Source organism: Pseudopipra pipra, chromosome 3, assembly GCF_036250125.1.
Source record: "Pseudopipra pipra isolate bDixPip1 chromosome 3, bDixPip1.hap1, whole genome shotgun sequence".
Lineage (NCBI taxonomy): Eukaryota > Metazoa > Chordata > Aves > Passeriformes > Pipridae > Pseudopipra > Pseudopipra pipra.
This window is the reverse complement of record NC_087551.1, coordinates 6,269,821-6,286,402: the sequence shown is the minus strand read 5'-3', so window position 1 is coordinate 6,286,402 and position 16,582 is coordinate 6,269,821. Positions and strand designations below refer to the sequence as shown.

At 37.3% G+C, this 16,582-nt stretch overlaps 1 protein-coding gene across 7 annotated transcripts in view; it reads left to right on the top strand.

The window, feature by feature from the left end:
- The window catches only part of TASP1 (taspase 1), a 78,706-nt gene that overhangs the window by 4,224 nt on the left and 57,900 nt on the right, over positions 1-16,582 (top strand). For 6 of the 7 annotated variants that reach the window (XM_064647559.1, XM_064647557.1, XM_064647558.1 and 3 more), the window contains exons 3-6: positions 659-726; positions 2,013-2,081; positions 9,596-9,716; positions 10,891-10,975. In XM_064647559.1, the coding sequence (XP_064503629.1) occupies positions 659-726; positions 2,013-2,081; positions 9,596-9,716; positions 10,891-10,975 (343 nt within the window). The remainder of the gene's footprint in view (positions 1-658; positions 727-2,012; positions 2,082-9,595; positions 9,717-10,890; positions 10,976-16,582) is intronic. The other variant, XM_064647562.1, reaches the window with a different exon arrangement.

Here is a 16,582-nt window from a genome sequence, read left to right as displayed (position 1 = left end):
CCAGTAAAACAGAAGTAGAATTTCAATATCAGTGTGCAGTCATGGCAGTTGTTTTTTTGATGCTGCATCTAGTCAAATAGTGGGTTTTTCAGGTATGGAATTAGGGGCAGTGGCTACAAAATAGGGCAGAATGATTTGATGCAATGGAATAGACATGAAGACTCAAAATTAGATGAAAAATCTGTATGATCTCTACTTCAAGCAACTCTCCTGGTTCTAAAGCAGGAGCAGCAGGCTCTAAAAAATGTAGCATGAACATGAGAAGATGAGCAGAATGATAATTGCAAACCTGCACATCAGTGGTGAAAGGAAAATTGGAGTTTTACATAAAATCAAGGGGTTTAAGTAAAATAAAAAAGTAAATAAAAAAGCTGTGCTGGAAATACTCCAAGAATGAGTGATACTGAAATCTCGTGCAAAGTGTTTATAGGAAGAGGTTGTTTGATGCTGTGATTTATACCTGTGTGTTTCTGGATCTATGCTGTGTTTTACTGGGTGTGCTTGAGTCAGTGTTGGAATGCATAAAGTTGTCAGTCATTGGTACAAAAGGGAAATGCCAATGTAATCCAGAATAAGGAAGGCTATACCTGCCTGTGTGAACTGTAAGGCTGCAGTTTGACAGGTCATTTAACAGTTTTATCTTTTTCCTTAACTGTAGGTGCAGGTTATCATTCCGAATCCAAAGCTAAGGAGTACAAGCATGTGTGCAAAAGAGCCTGTCAGAAGGTATGTCCTACAGCTTCCTGCAGTATTCCTGAGCCTCTAGTAGCCTCTGGAGCTAAATATGGTGTCTGTGCTTGGATTTCATCCATGTCCACTCTTTTTGGAATTTATTTAAACTCCAGCATCCAGGTTGCTCCATAAATGCAGGAGTTCCTAGAATTACTTTCTTCTTGATAGCTCTTAACATCTTAATAGGAAAGGAGGTAGAAACAGGAAAAACAAAACAAAAAAATATCAAAGCTGGAAAGGGAGAAATGACAAGACTTCCATTTCCATTGAAGCCAGTATTTTTTAATCTCTTCCAAGAATTTAGGTTTGGAGCTGGCAAAGCCCTGTGTACTACGTGTTGAATGAGTAGCTGGAAGACCTCTCTCCAAAATTTTTAATGTCTTTTGCTTTCTCCAGGGAGCAGGAGCTGGGAGCTTGGCAGACTCTTTAGAAGAGTCTCAGAACTGGCCTCTGATAATTATCACTTTGTATTACAGTTCTGTTGCTCAATCCTAATACCAATCTAATTTTGTAATGGGAAGCCTCACAAATCACCCAGACATAGCACTGGCTTCATTAAAGTTGTGCATTAGCCCTGGTGAAAGTCATTTTCCAGCTAATTATGTGAGAAAATGCTGTTGAATTTAAGTGTAATTTGAAATTCTGTGTGGCTCCTTAAGCTGAGTAGCCAACATAAATAATTTCTGTGAAGAACAAACAGTTGCAGGTCTTGCAGCTGAAGATGAAGCCATAGTTGTTTCCTGGGGTTCCCTGAGGGAACTTGACTGTCATGTCTTGTCCAAAATGGATCTTAAAATACTATTAGAAGTTCATTGTTGTGTTTGTCTGTAATTTGAAGATAACATTGTCTTATTTGATTTGTTCGTGTGTTTTGGCTTTTAGATGAGCTTGTTAATTTTCTTCAGTTTGACTGTAATTGCAATAAATGGTACTAGGGATTTTGGTTGAACCTTGGAAGGAAAATTTGAAACTTGTTGGCTGAAGCATCAAGTGTTTGAGGACTTATATGTAATATAAAAAGTTATTTTCGTATAAATTTGACCAGGCAGGAATCTGCTACTAAATGCAATGTCTCAGTGTCAGGGTAGTACAATCCAACTTTCAGATCTGCCCTCACATGGTTCATATTGACTTATTTCCAGTGCCTCTTGTTTTTATGCCCTCTTACGTTTTAAGCTGATTTGGTGAAGATTTTGTTTTGTACGAGACTGGGAAAATGTAAGGCTCAGTCACAGAAAATTAGAATTCCTTAATCATCAACTGAAAATTCTGTTTTACAGGCAATTGAAAAGCTCCAGGCTGGTGCTCTTGCCACAGATGCAGTGACTGCAGCACTTATAGAATTAGAGGTATGAATTTCTGACTAGTAGTAAATAAGTCCCATGGGTGCATTGCCAGATTTTTCTGTAGGAAGGTGTTAAGTGGGAAATTTACTGAGATTTCCACTTTTATGCTGCACTAATTTTATATTTTGCTTTTCCACTGTGTTTTGGAGTAAATGTATTTAAATAATTTCTAAAAATGCAAACTGAATAAAAGTTGTCTAGTTGGTGCAATTTGATTGTCATCTTAGATAGTCTTTACTCTTTAAAAATAAATGCAGTTATTAAAGAATTATTTAACACTTTGTAGGGAACTTTATTTCTGACTTACTGAGCTACAGATGGACAGTTCTGGCTCTGCTTCTTAGAAAGGGAAGAAAAATCATCCTACTGATTCTGATTTTAATGACAAAATATGTGCAGAGGAATAGGACAAGTAATGCTTTTATTTCAAAATGACACTTGTTAATTAAGATAGAAAGTCTTGATGAGCAGCTGTATGGGAGGTTTTTGGCAAAGTGTCTTTTTGGAGTGGTGAGATTTTTATGGCATCTGACTTCAGTGAAGGTCCCAGTGAAATAATGTGGAAGTGAGTAAAGCTAAACATTTCTGGGATATAAATAGGGCAGTTTGGTTATTGTCCCAGGTCCACTAATCCCTCAGGACAGTAATGATGGAAACAGGTATTCCTCTTCTGTAAGCAGGAATTGCTTCTTCCCCTCCGACTTTATTAGCAAAGGAGGAAGGCAAGGTAAGTGTTGTGCTGTAAAAATAATTTCCTGGGTTTGGAATTCCTGGTGGTATTCCAAGAGGATTAGCAGTGGATTTGCTTACACATGTGTTGGGAAAGTGTTCATGAGTGTCCTTGGTGGGGCTGGTGTGAGGCAGGCAGTGAGTACACACTTTAGTATGTGTTAGACATGCTGCCTGGGAGCCAGGGCTGCAGTCACACTGTTCCCTTGGCAAGGTTCTTGGCTTTCAGCACCACTGCTGGTCTGCACTGAGCTCTTCAAACCCGCTTTCATGTGTTATCTCACACATTAGAATGTAACCCAGGGAAAACAGGGATCTCTCCAGTGGAATTATTTCCAGTGCACTTCCCTAAGCTGACTGAGGCTGCTGTTCCTCCACAAGGCTGTTTTGTGTGTCAGCTCCCTCAGTGGAAAACAAAAATAAAAACTCACTTTGGGTTGTGATTTTTATCGTGTTCCTGAGCTACACAGAAGAAAACATATTTTAAGAAGCTTAACCCAACAGTTCTGTATCTCTTTGCAGCTGTGCCTGGGGTAAATATTTGATCTGTTTTTGTTATCCCCAGGAGACTTTTCTTTTACTTTAGTAGGTGTAAATACTCTGAAGTAACATCTGTGGAAGAAGTTACGGCTTTAAGATGAAATTAAAAACTTTTTATGAAATTACTGCAATCAGAAACCTTTTTCTCCTTATCTGTCTTGTTGCTATTGTTCTGATGCCTGCCATCATTCCAGTTTCTGGTTTTATAATTGTCTTTGGTAGTACTTTTATATATGCTGTTGTACAAGCCCTATTTTTTTTTCCTTTTTAAAGTTAAATGTTATTTTGTTCAGGTTGTATTGCTGTCATTAATGTAATTATTTGCTTTCATTTATTCGTTGATTTATATAACCTCTTAATTGGGGGTTGTTCTGTCTGTTACTGGAATAGAGAATATTGGGTTTGGGATTTGGGCTTCTTTTAGGTTAAAGTGTGTGGCTATGGAGTTACATCGAGGGAAAATCAAATTTATACTCAAAACACTGTGATTTGCAGTGGCTGTCTTTTGGATCTGGGAAACTTCTAAATTAGCAGCTTCCAAAATATGTAAAGGTTTGTATCTACTCACCTCATTCTGAACATCACCTCCAGACATCTCTTGTCGTTTCTGGAGCTGCATCTTCTGGTTTAGTTCTGGTGGTTTTTCTGTTGCTCTGTGGAAAACAAGTCAACAAAGCAAACAGAATAGTTTTTCTCATCAACTACAAAAATTTATTGGTAAAAATATATGTTGATGAGCTGTCACACCCCTTTGTTTGTGCTTTAGCATTTTAAGTTGGTAAACACATAACAAAAAATCTGCATGAAACAGTGTTTGTTTACTTGTGTCCCTGTAATACAGATGAAGCTACAGAACAACAGAAGTTTGCATAACCTGATAACAGATCCCATTGTAAAGCACTGTGTGTAACTTCTTGATGTTTTGGTTCCTGTAGAACACATTGCTGTGACTTTATCTGAAATATTTAATCACTTTTACAGTTCTCTCGGGCTTTGAATGCTGTATTCCAAAAATGTGTAGTCTTTGCAAGGCACAGATCTCTTTTCGTGGAAGTCTCACAGAAGATGAATTTCTTTCCTCAGTTCCGCTCAATTACACAACCCCCATTACACAGAATCTCAGCTAATCCAAGAGGCATCACTTCAAAGACTTGTTGGGGCTCAAGATTTGCTCTTGATCTTTTATGAGCAAGCTGACAGTTTGCTTGTGGTATGCTGTCTGTGTTTTGTTTTATTTTTCAGGCTCTAAGTGGAGAAGGAACAGCCTTTCTTTGTTGGACTGTGTGAATCTCAAGTGAAGGGGTTTTCTGTGATTGAGATAATATTGGTGATAGTATTGGTGATAGTTAACTAGAGAAAAGGTGCATTTCTTTTGCAAAGTAGCAAGACTGACCCAGAATACTGTTAAAATGACTGGGCTGTTCTTCATAAGCATCAGCTGCATTTGATAAGTTGATTAAAGGCTGTTCATGTTTTCCAGTTTGTGAACACTGCCATTGCAAAGAAACAACTGAACATTTTACCTCTTTCAGTTTTTGGTAATAAAAGGGGTCTGGACAAGGTACTTCTTGAGACTCATCATTTACACCATGTGCTTCTCCAAAGATATTATTGCAGTACCATTGATTTCTGCACTCTTGCTGTCAGCCACCATATGAAGTCTGAGTTTCTCTTGAAACACAGAGGGATTATTTGGGCAGCTTTTTGGGGGGGATGGTTGAGGTCTCCCTCCACACACCCTGCTTGAAACTTGCTGTTTTCAGCAAAACCACATGCTGATTTGCCTGTATGTGTGGTTGTGAGAAAAATGTCCAAATCCAAGCTTTTCTTTGACTATTGAGCACTTCACAAAGTACTGATCAGGTACTGGAGACAGGGACTGACGAAGGTTTCAAATTGTTTCCTAAATTTAGTCTAATCCTTGATTAATATATGTGTAGATCACTTGTTTTTTTTACCTGACTTCACTAGAATGTTCTTTATGAACATCATTTAAATTGGAAATTAATATGATCTGTGGGGAAAACGGGTGTCACATTTTGGGTTTCTGTCTCCTTGCTCCTGAAATTGCTCAGTTTATTTTGCCTTTTTTTTGTTATTGTGGATCAGTGCAAAGGTTATTCTGTACCTGTTATATTCAAGTAGAGGGTTTGTGTGACTGTAAGCAAGATTTTGCAACAAAAGAACTTGTTTGGTGCTTTATTTATTATTTTTCTAGTGATTAAGATTTCTGAGTATACAGTCTTAGTCTCAAGGACTTCTGTTTCAAGAAGCAGCCTTGTTGCATTAAGGCAGCCACCAGAGATGAACTTTTAATGGGTAATCAACTGGAAGTTGTTAATACTGGCTAAAAGCAATACTGTGATGTTTTGCAGCAGAGTGACTGACAGTAATCTGTGACAAAGTGTCCTTTAAAAGCATTTTAACTGGTGTAATTGAAAGGGACGTGGCTCATCCATGTAGAATATTGATTGTTGGCACTAAACTCCCACAGCAAAATAAATTTTCAAGTTCTACTGTACAAAAATAAATACCTGTAGACTTTGAATTTGCTTTTAAAGTCACAAATAAGCCATGGACAAAACTGTATCAAAGATGGATGGAATGTTCTTTAAAATCCATTGAAAGCAGAGCATTTTAACTGTTTGCTGAGATATAAGTGTTAGAGTTGATTAACTTCTTTGAGCATTCCAGCTTTGACTGCAGCTAGAAACGTCAGGGTCCCTGTGTTTGCTGCCAGAACATTTATAAATGGGTCTCGAAGTAAAAAGGATTCTAAAAATAAAAACAATACCCTCAGTAGCTTGAGTTTTTGCAAGATGGGTAACTTGGGAAAATGAAACTCCTGTTTCACATCCTAAAGCTTCCTGTTACCTCCTTTGCTACAGCTTTACATGGTAAGTTAGAGATACTTCAGTGGTGGAATAATTGCCAGGTAGTTTAGTATTTTTCAAATAATTAAAGGCTTATATTTTGTTAAAATGCTTTGAATAGTTATTTGTTTGCCTCTTCTTTCTTCCTCCTTTTCTGTGGTAGCAGGGCTTGCTGTTAACATGCAAAGCTGATGCTTGGTTTGCTTACTCTTTTTTTTCAGCCTCCTTGGAAATACAAAGGCTGATCACTGCTTGTGGTTTGAAATAAAAAAGTATATTCCTGAAGATACCTTCTAGATTAAACCTTTTTCTCCTCTCCCATCCTCCCTCTTCTTGGACACATGCTTTGGTTAGTTCTTCCCGATTTTATGGTAGTCAGTTCTTGCACTGCTGCATTTTTCTGTCTGAGGGTATGAAGAGAATTCTTCAGGTAGCTCAGTTTGTTTCTTCCCTCTTTGAAAGCCTTCATGCTTCTCTTTTAATGTTTCTGCATTCCTTGAAGGTTTTGAGTTTTCATTTCAAAATACACCTTAATTTTCATAAGTTCGTAAGTTGTATTCCTCCATTTGTATATCAGAGTCTTGAAATCTTTTGGTCAGACTTTGCAGAGATTCATATTTTCAAAAAGAGATTTGTATTTTTGTGGTGTATTTCATGTCCTTGCCTATTCATAGAAGTAGGTGTGAATTTGTTTCCATTTTTTATAAAGGTTTTTTCCTACCTCGTTTCAAAGGCTTTTATCTCACCTCAGAGACACTCAGGTAGATATCAGAAATTCCATGGGTTCACACCCAGTTCCTGCACTTTTAAAGCTGTTTTCAGATTGCCTTTCAGATGTGTGAAGTTAGACCACCTTCCTCTGGGCAATTCTGAGACTGTCTTGAGTGCAGTCTGATTGTAAAGCTAAGTGAAACTCCACAGAAATTTTGAACAGGTGCTTGGAATTTGGTCTTTGTTTCTTTTCACTGGAGAAGTTACTCATGTTGTGACTGATTGTACTGGTAAGATTCCTTCTGAGTCCTAATATGAGAGTTATGCCACCAAAGAGACATCTCAGTTCGATGTAGAATTGTTATTTATTAAAAATTCTGTAGTATTCTGGTAAATATTCTGTAGGGAGAAACAGCTGGCATTCCTTTTGTCTTGAGATCCTCTGAGTAAAGTATCTCTTGGTTTTGTGCCAGTGAAGGTGCTGTGCCAAGGCGTCGAAGCACATCTAGATCTTGAGACATAAAGTGAACTAGTACCATTCCATATCCTGTATTTTTTCCCTCCTCTCTTTTGATTATTACCTTTATCAGCTGGTAGAGAGCTTTGTGTCTTGACTGCAGAAGTTTCTGGACCTTTATTTAAACTTCTCCTCTCATGGGTCCTTCTTATGCCCCTTATTTGTCCATGACATCTGCTCTAAAATAACAGCTGTCTCTGCTTTGTGGCGAATCTGTGGAGCACAAAGTTCTTCCCCTTGCTGATGTTCTTGAGTATAACACCCTGAGTGAATGTCTTTGGAACAGAACATTAGGGATTTGTCTCCAGGCTCACAGGTCTTTGCACTCTGATTACCCCGGGGCCAGGAACTTGGACAAGCATTGTTCATCCTGAGCATTCCTGGTTTTGCTGGATCCTCCAAGTACCAGTCACCATTCACTTTCAATTCCTTCCATCACTTCTCTGCTCCTTTTTTCCTAAACTTCACCAACTTAATTTTCTTCGTACTTGTAGATCCTGGGGAGCAATGAAGTCAGTTAAGCCAGTGGCTACTCGGAGTTTTCTGCCTTTTCTAGGCCATCTTTTTTTTTTTTTAAACATATTCTCCCCCTCCCTTCCCCTTTTAGGGAAAGTTATTTGTGCCATGCTTAACTGCAAGTGTTTCATTATCCTAAAATCTTTTCAAATTTATTCATTTGCTGTGAGGCTTTGCTGTCAAAATGAGCAACAGAATGAATATACGCAGTGAATTGGAAGAACTGTTGTGGATTAAAATAGGATGGGATAAAGTGGAATAAAATCTTATGCTGCTTCAGAAGGGAAAAGCAGAAAATAAAGGAGTTTCATGATTATGTATTATCTATTATGTACTCATGATTCTTCAGGAAGGTAGCATTTTAGTGACTCAAACGCTAAGAAATCTTAAAATGTCTCTGTAAATTAGAATCAGCATCTTGCAAAACAGATTTTGAATTTACTCACTGCTTGCTCATTTGAAAGTTAACAAAAGCTAGCTGACATCAGATTTATTTTTCGTTTCTGTGTGCTCTTCTCTCTTTTGTTCCTTTGAATTTGCTGCAAATCAGTATGTACAAAACCAAACCAGTTCCCTTAACGCTTATGACAGAACTTTGAGCTGTTTCCAATAATTTGTTTCCTGATTCAGCCTTTATTACGTGTACTGTAGAAGTATGACCATCTTGTTTCACTGACATGTTCACTTGTGGTCTAGACAACTCTTTGTCACATCAGGTTTTTACACTGGTTGTAATTTAAACAAGTGAAAACTGAAAGCCTGCACATCTCTCTGAAATTGTACTGTTTGGTTGTTTTCTTTGCCCTGTATTCCTTTTGTGCTTGCATCTAGAAAGAGGGGATTATATTGAGCTGGGGGATTATATTGAGCTGGCAGTGAGACTTTTGAAGTGTGTTACTTGGAAATTTTGTGGTTTTAAAGTCACGGGGATGCTCTGATGAAATGGGTGGGTGAAAATGGGGTGTAATTCTAGCATGCAAAACTTTTATTGTTTGAGAACCTTGGGTTTGTTAAAAGCCACAGAAGGTGCTAATAAAAGAGGACTTAGGTTTATGATGCTGCTAAATGTTGTTCTGTACTTGCCATGAAATAAATCTTGGTTTTTAGTCGAGAAACTTCCAGACCACAGTAGTGACTGTCCTTATGCTGATGGTCAAATAGAAATTTTAGAGAGTGGTTTGTTAGTGATGCCATTTCTTCACTTCTGCTTGCAGAGCTGCAGTCATAGGTTAGTATGTTCAGAAAAAGTACAGTTCTGTTTTGCAGCAGTGTCATACTTGGGAGGCTGAAAGGTACACTGTGGTCTGTGCCGTGATTATTAGATTAATTCATTCATTAATTAAATATTGAACGATTGTAAGGCTTTTGCTTGAATAGAAATGATCATAAATTGTTGGGTGACTGGTTTTTATATTAGTGTTATTATACCCTATAGAGGGTGAGAGGTATGCATTGCAGTGATTTCAGATGCTCTGCTCAAAGTGCCCTTGTTTTTGTTGTGGAAGATCAAACTGCTAAAATAAGAAAATGCCCTGCACCACGACCAGTGTTTTCAGATCAATTATGTAGAGGTTTTGGTCAATCTAGTCTGTTATGGATGTGACCTTACAATGTTTTGTTCTTATTTTTAGGATTCTCCTTTCACAAATGCAGGATTGGGATCTAACCTAAACCTTCTGGGTGAGATAGAATGTGATGCCAGTATAATGGATGGAAAGTCATTAAATTTTGGAGCAGTTGGAGCACTGAGTGGTATGTTAACTATGTATTATAAAGCTAAATACTGATTTAGGTGCAAAGATCAGTTTTGTTCTTTTTTGTTACTGTTTTGAAGGAGGGGACACGTGGTAAATTTTACCCTGTTTAAATAAATTCTAGCCTTTTAGAAAATGGAGAGGCATTCCTGCCCCCTAAAATGCTGATTCGTGTTAATTTGCTTTATGTAACATGTTGGCTTATTAGTTCACTGAGAATCCTTTGGTGCAGAACAGTTATATGATACCACACAATATTCACAGTGGGGCTGAGTTTGCTGAGATGAATTTGTAGAACGATAACTTCATAATAAAATTCAATTGTTAAAAAATATTACAGGCATTTAAATTAGGCTTTGTATTTGTTTTTGTTCTCAGCCTTCTCAAAGAAGTTACTGGTATATAATTCAATCATTTATTTGCATATGGGACTTATTTAATCTGAGAACTAGTGTGTTTCTCTTTTTTTGTCTAGTTTTAGCTTTCAGTACAAAACAAATATAGATTTACAGTCCCAAATAGGGATTGTTGAGGTTTTGTTGAAGTACATGAACAGTCTTAGCTGTTACTTTTGAATAGCTTTTCTGACAAGTTTTCAAGCTTTGTTCTTTATCCTAGAATAGTTCTGAACTGTGGTAATAGCTTCCTCATGTAGATATAAATCTAAAATAAATAGTAAAATTAAGTGTTTCAAGGCCTGTTTGTTAAAAAATGTATCCTTCCAACCATGGGGAAGGAGGAAATGAGGGAGTGAGAGAAAGCTAAGCCTGAATCCTATAATCCCTGTTCTGGCCTGATAGGTCCAAATGCAAACTCTTTCCATCTTGAGAAATTAATGCCCATAAAACATCTTTAGCCTTTAGAATACAATAGATTTAACTTGAGATTTCTGTGGTGGGAGATCACTCCTACTATTTCAGTGTGGTTCTTTCTTTTTTTTAAAATAAATGTGGGGAAGGTGTTGACTGGAAGGCTTTGTCACTACTGACAGGATGTGAGGGAAAAACTGAGAAGGTAGTTACTACATTGAAACATAACATAAGGTGTCTCTTAATGGCTTGACAAACCCTTGGAAATTAAAAGAATCTGACTTCCATTGCCAAAATGAACACTGCAGTGCTCTGTGGAAAAACATTTTAATGTTTTGTTCCCATTTTTTGCTAACTTTTCAGGAATCAAGAATCCAGTTTCGGTTGCAAATAGATTGTTATGTGAAGGGCAGAAGGGAAAACTCTCTGCTGGCAGAATTCCACCTTGGTAATTGCTTTGTTCTGCTTGACTTTTCTTTGGTCTTTGGTCTCCATGCATGCCATATTTGAAGGTTTTATCTTACCCCAGGAAGGCTGGTGCTGCTTTACATACCAGCCTTTAAAAAGGAGATAAGCTTTGTGCTCTGATCTTGAAATATCTGGTGCGCTCGATGGAGTTGTGGGTAGAAGGATGTGTTGGGAATAGATGGCAACATCAACTTTGTGACAGTTTCTGTCTGTGTGATCATTTCTAGTTGTAATACTCAATCCTTACATTTGCTACTGCAGCATTTTGAAAAATCCCAAAACACATCAAGGTTAAAGGGCAATTTTACTGCCTTTGCCTCTGTGTACCTTTAAAAAAAGCAACAAGGTTTTTAACAAGTATAAAAAATAGTCCTACTTTGCTGCCTTTGTGACTTTATTTTGTGGATGTAGTGTGGAAATGTGCAGTGTTTAGTAACTTTCTCTTATTTTAAAGATAGATTTAATAGTATTTACAACAAAAATGGAAACAAGCACTCTCTTACTGAAATGGGTGTCATACTTAGATGGAAGAGGTAACTATTAAATGCATAGTAACTTTAAATATTATTGCATCATTTTGGAAAGAATCCAAGAAATGTCAGAACTGATTATTCTTAAAACCATCATATTCTCATTAGCAGTTTAAATTGACAGGTAGAGAACTTGAATAATTCATTCATATTAATTGACTGCTATTGTCTGTCACCTGTGGCAGAACTTGCTGCCCTTTTTCTAACTAATGGTCAGTATTTGCAGAAGTATTAAACCAGAATTTTTGTATTTTAAAATATATATATTTAAATTCACAAATTTTGCTTTCCTTACTGTGTTATTCTGTAAAATTAGCAAAGTAGTTCATAGCTGGGTGATATAGTATTCCAGTTTAAACAGTGAGGAAGAGCAGGATTTCAGTGTTGTGTTGTGCTGCAAAGGAAGTTCACAGATCAAAACCAGCCAGCTTGAAACCAAACCTTTAACAGACAGATTTTGCATTTAAAACTCTTTTCTTTAATGGAGAAAGCAGAGAGTAACTACAGAGAGGTTTACTAAGAAATAGGAATTTTAATTTCAATTGCTGTTAGCTCATTTCTTCGTCTGTCAGAAGAAACTGAGGCTTACCTGAATTAGATTAGACTGTCAAATGAGGTGGTATTTTGGTGTTCCAGAACTAGTACTGAAGTCACTACAGGAGCAAGCACTTGGGATTGTTTTGCCTGTGACATCGCAGCATTCTAGAATTATTGTAAGGAAGAGCACTTGGGCATTTTAGCATGTTCACTGTGACTTCATGACCTCATTTATGCTGCTATAGTTTTAAAAATAACTGAGTGGAAAAAACCCTACACCCTCTTGCCCTCAAAGAACAAAACTAAATCTTTCAAAGACTGTGCAAGGTCTTGGCTATCAAAGACTCTCAAAGACAGAGGAACTGAAAATCTCGAAGTCAGAGATGAGCTGTACTTGGAGCCAACACATGCAGTTTATTGGTGCACCTGGGTTACCTAAGAAATATTTTCATTTCCTTTTTCCCGCCCTGGATTTTGAATGCGTATTTTGGTAGAGCAGATTTGTTACCCTGGAAACGATCAGTCCAAGTGGGATGTGATGGGTTGTGCTTTGGGCTTGCTTTGTACACACATGGTGTCCCAAGTCCAGGTGACAGAGCTCGTGGTCACTGATGGTGGTGGCTGTGGATGATTTCGTGCCTCGCCTTTCTGGCCGGGGTTGGCGTCACACGTTGTTTTGGGACTGAAATGCATTCCTGCACAAGCTGGGAACACATATAGCTAAATGACAAGAGAGCAGCCATGTTTTGGCATTCCTAGCAAGTGTCAGGATTTTAGTAACTGCTTTTTATTTGTGAAGATGTGTAATTTTCATCTTCTTTGTCATCGGCAAATAGTGTACTGGGGAGTCTTCCAGACACTGTTTGTTAAAGAGACCTGTGGTAGAGACTGTTCCTATAGTATGATATAAGCTGGCTTAATGTTTTCTGGACAGAATGTTTGGCACATGACCACACAAGAAAAATTCAGGAGCTGTGAGATTAGTAAAAGTGGGATTATGGAGGTTTTTCTCTATAAAAGAACACATGAAGTCAGTTTGCTTGGCCTGCTTGTACCTGTTCAGGGTCTGTTCTTATAGTGAGTTCAAAACCAATTCAAAGTGGTGTATTTCTAATTTTCAGTAGAAGAAATTCTAATGAGTGTGAATTGATTTATTCAGAGATGGCAAGGAGTGATTAAGTGTCTGAACTGATGTATCCAGTTTGCTGTAAATTGCTGTGTAGAGTGTGTCCTTCTGGATCAGTCTCTAGTTGTATTGTTTGAAACACAGAATTCCACTACCCAAATTAGAATTTAAAAAGTTTAGAGTATCCCTGAATGCATGAGTGCATTTCTTGAAACCTTACATCTTTCTGCCTTATTTTATTCTGCTCAACATTGGTAGGATTTTCTTTCATGCAGGAAAACAGAAAATACTCATAAATCTTACATATTCTGCTGTAAGATATTCCTGTTTGTTGTATAACTTTACCAAAGAAAGCACTATTTTAGTTGCATAGTTACAAACTGGATGAATCTTTGGCAGTGATCTTTAGTCACTTTATGATGGATTAGATGTTTTGTAGTAATAAGCTTGAAGATTTTCTATTTCTGACACTGAAACCTTGACCTTTCTAAGGAAAAAAAGCTTATTTACATCTGCTTGCTGTTAAATGTAGATTTGTAAGATTTGCAGGATAGCACAAACACATCTAAATGTGTCCTTTCTTAGAACTCCTTAGTACTACTGACATCAAGTCCATGCCCATATTCCTTTTTCAGTATTAATACTAACCCATATGGGAAAGAATTTCTCCTTAGTTTTTTGTTTGTTTGTTTGATTTTGGTTTTTTGGGTTTTTTTTCCATTTAAATATAGAAGGATTTGTAATTGCTTCAATTTTACCGTATTTTGTGCAGAACATATAAACTGTGTAACTTGTAGGGCTGTGCACAGTCAAGGAAGTGCCTGGAGAGAAGGAAGACTTGCACCCCCTTTTATCTCTGTTCTGTATTTCTTCATAGCAAATTCTTCTTTGTATCAATTATTTCAGCGTGATTTGCTGCATTTTATAATAAAACATAAAGTGAATTTGTTACATCCAGGATTGCCTTGACCACCTTTAATGAACCAAACCACCTTCTGTTCAGCTCAGTGTGACCTATCTCCCTACAACCCCTATTAAATGGTCCTGTTTGGAGCAAACAGCACCAGGAAAACCAAGTTCTTGGAGAAAATTCTCTGAAAAGACCATTTTAGAGACCTTCACTTGCATTTTCCATGAATATGGTCTAGCATGCCTGGAACTGGAAGGCATGTGCAAGCACTGGCTCCTTGCTGGGAGGATGTTTTCATCTTCTGTGTGTTCTGTAACAACTACAGACTACTCTGATATATTTGCAAGAAAGATCTCTATATCTTATTTGTGCAGAACCAGCTCTCAGAGTAGCAGAGAACAAACCCATTCATGCTTTGTTTATGTTTTTGGGTTCCCCCCCCCCCCCTTTGGAAAATTGTATTTTGAATTAGCCTAAAGGCTTTTGAAACTCAGGGTGGTTTTGACTGCTTTCTATAGTGCTTTATTCCCTCTTCTCCCTCGCCCCCAATAAATTAAGCTTGTCTGTACATTTATTTTTATGTACAGGCAACAAAGCACTGAGATTCTGATGTTATTTGTCCTGTAAACAGTTTATTTTAACTTTTCTATGATTACACTGTCTTTTCAAGACATCTGAATAGTTGAAAAAAAGGTGGATGATCTCTGTGGTGTTATGGAGCCTCAGTTAGTTTTCTGCTTCAACTAATCTAACTGTTCTTTGGGACCAGAAGTGCAAATACTTTGTGCCCATCTTAAAGAAGGAAAGGAATCTAGGAATTAAGGACTGAAATGTGAACAAAGTAAAAGTCATATCACTTAAATTATGAGACATTCTTGGGTGCTTTTTTGCTCTCTCATGATTACTAGTGACTTTTTCTGTGTTTTTAAGTATTAAAAAGGCAGTTGTGAGACTGTTTGTAAAACACAATGTTTCTGAGTGACCTGTGCTATTCAAGTTACCACATATAAAACTCCTAATGTTTGAGCTTGATGCTTTCTCTACTTAACCTTCCTGTCTGTGTAAATTGTTTTGAACTGCAAGTGCTTATTTAGTTCCCAAGAATGTATTGTTGACAGAAAACTTTTACTCTAAAGACCAAAACCACCTTCTTTTAGTCAATGAAGAATGCCACTTAATTAGGTTTGGCTACAGTTTGCATTTTTCTCTTACGTTGATGAAAGTGCCAGGTTGTTTTTTGAGCACTCACCTAATAGGAGATACTTGAGTTCTCCCAAGGTACCCAATAACTTATGCTACAGTATCTTGCAACAAGAATAATTCTTATCTGGAGCTGCACTATCAATGGTAAGAAATATGCATTTAATAAATTCAAATTCTCATCTGGATAAGCCTTTCTTTGAGACTTTCATATGGAAAGACTGGACACACCTCTTGTGTTGGTTAAATCATAGAAAGACAGAAAGTACCATCTTAAAATACTACATGCTGGAAGCTGCAGGTGTCAGATACAGCACTGTCAAGAAAACTTCCAGCAGTGTTAATGCCAGCAAATTTGCTGTATGAATAATGGTCTCAGAAACTGTAGAACTACATGGTCCCAGGGACTGGTTTTTTCGTAAGTCTGGTATTTCTGTAAACTTTTCTAATTGCTGTAAATCCTCAGTCTTTACTTCTCATGTCTGTTAAGCAGTTGTGTTATTCTTAACTTCATAGCCCACTTTTGAAATAAGATTGGAAATAATTGTCCTTTGTTGTGTTACACAGCATCTTTCTGGCACTGTCTGGTTTCCAGCTCCTACATCCCCTTTTCAGGCAATAAGATGAATTTCTTTAAGGGCAAACAACAGAGATAATTGAGGCTTGCTTTTTTTCCCCCTCTCCCTAAGAATTCCATGTCTGTGTTTTGCTCTCACTCATTGTCACAGCAGTGTGTGCTTTCTCACTACTCTGGAGTGTTCAGTAGTGATTAGAAAAAAAACTTCTCAGATGGTTGGGGTTTTTTTACAAGTATATTAAAAATTCAGTAGGCTAGTTTCATTTGCAAATGCTTGATAAAAACTCCATGAAATAGACCTTAGTCCTTCTTAATAAGCTTAATTTTTAGCCTGTGTTGTACTTCTTGAAATACTTCTTGATATTCCTGTTGCACTGGCTGACTTTTCCAGAGGTACCATTCTCACCTCATTCATCCCATGTTCTTGGTCTTCAGGATCTTGCTAAGTTGTTACAGAGAGCAAGAGTCTTAGACAGGCTTGGTCCTGTTTTAGCTGCAGTTGAAAGCTTGTGCTATTTGGTAATGAATTTCAAATTTAATAGCACTTGTTTTTATCCAGTAATAAACCCAGTGTCAGAGCTGCATAGTCATTATGAAAATACATAAGGTTGCCAAGTGTAATTATAGCTGACAGTTCTATGAAACATAGCTTACAATTTAAAAATGACCAAACCAAATAGGAAAAATAATTGCAAGAAAAGGGGGAT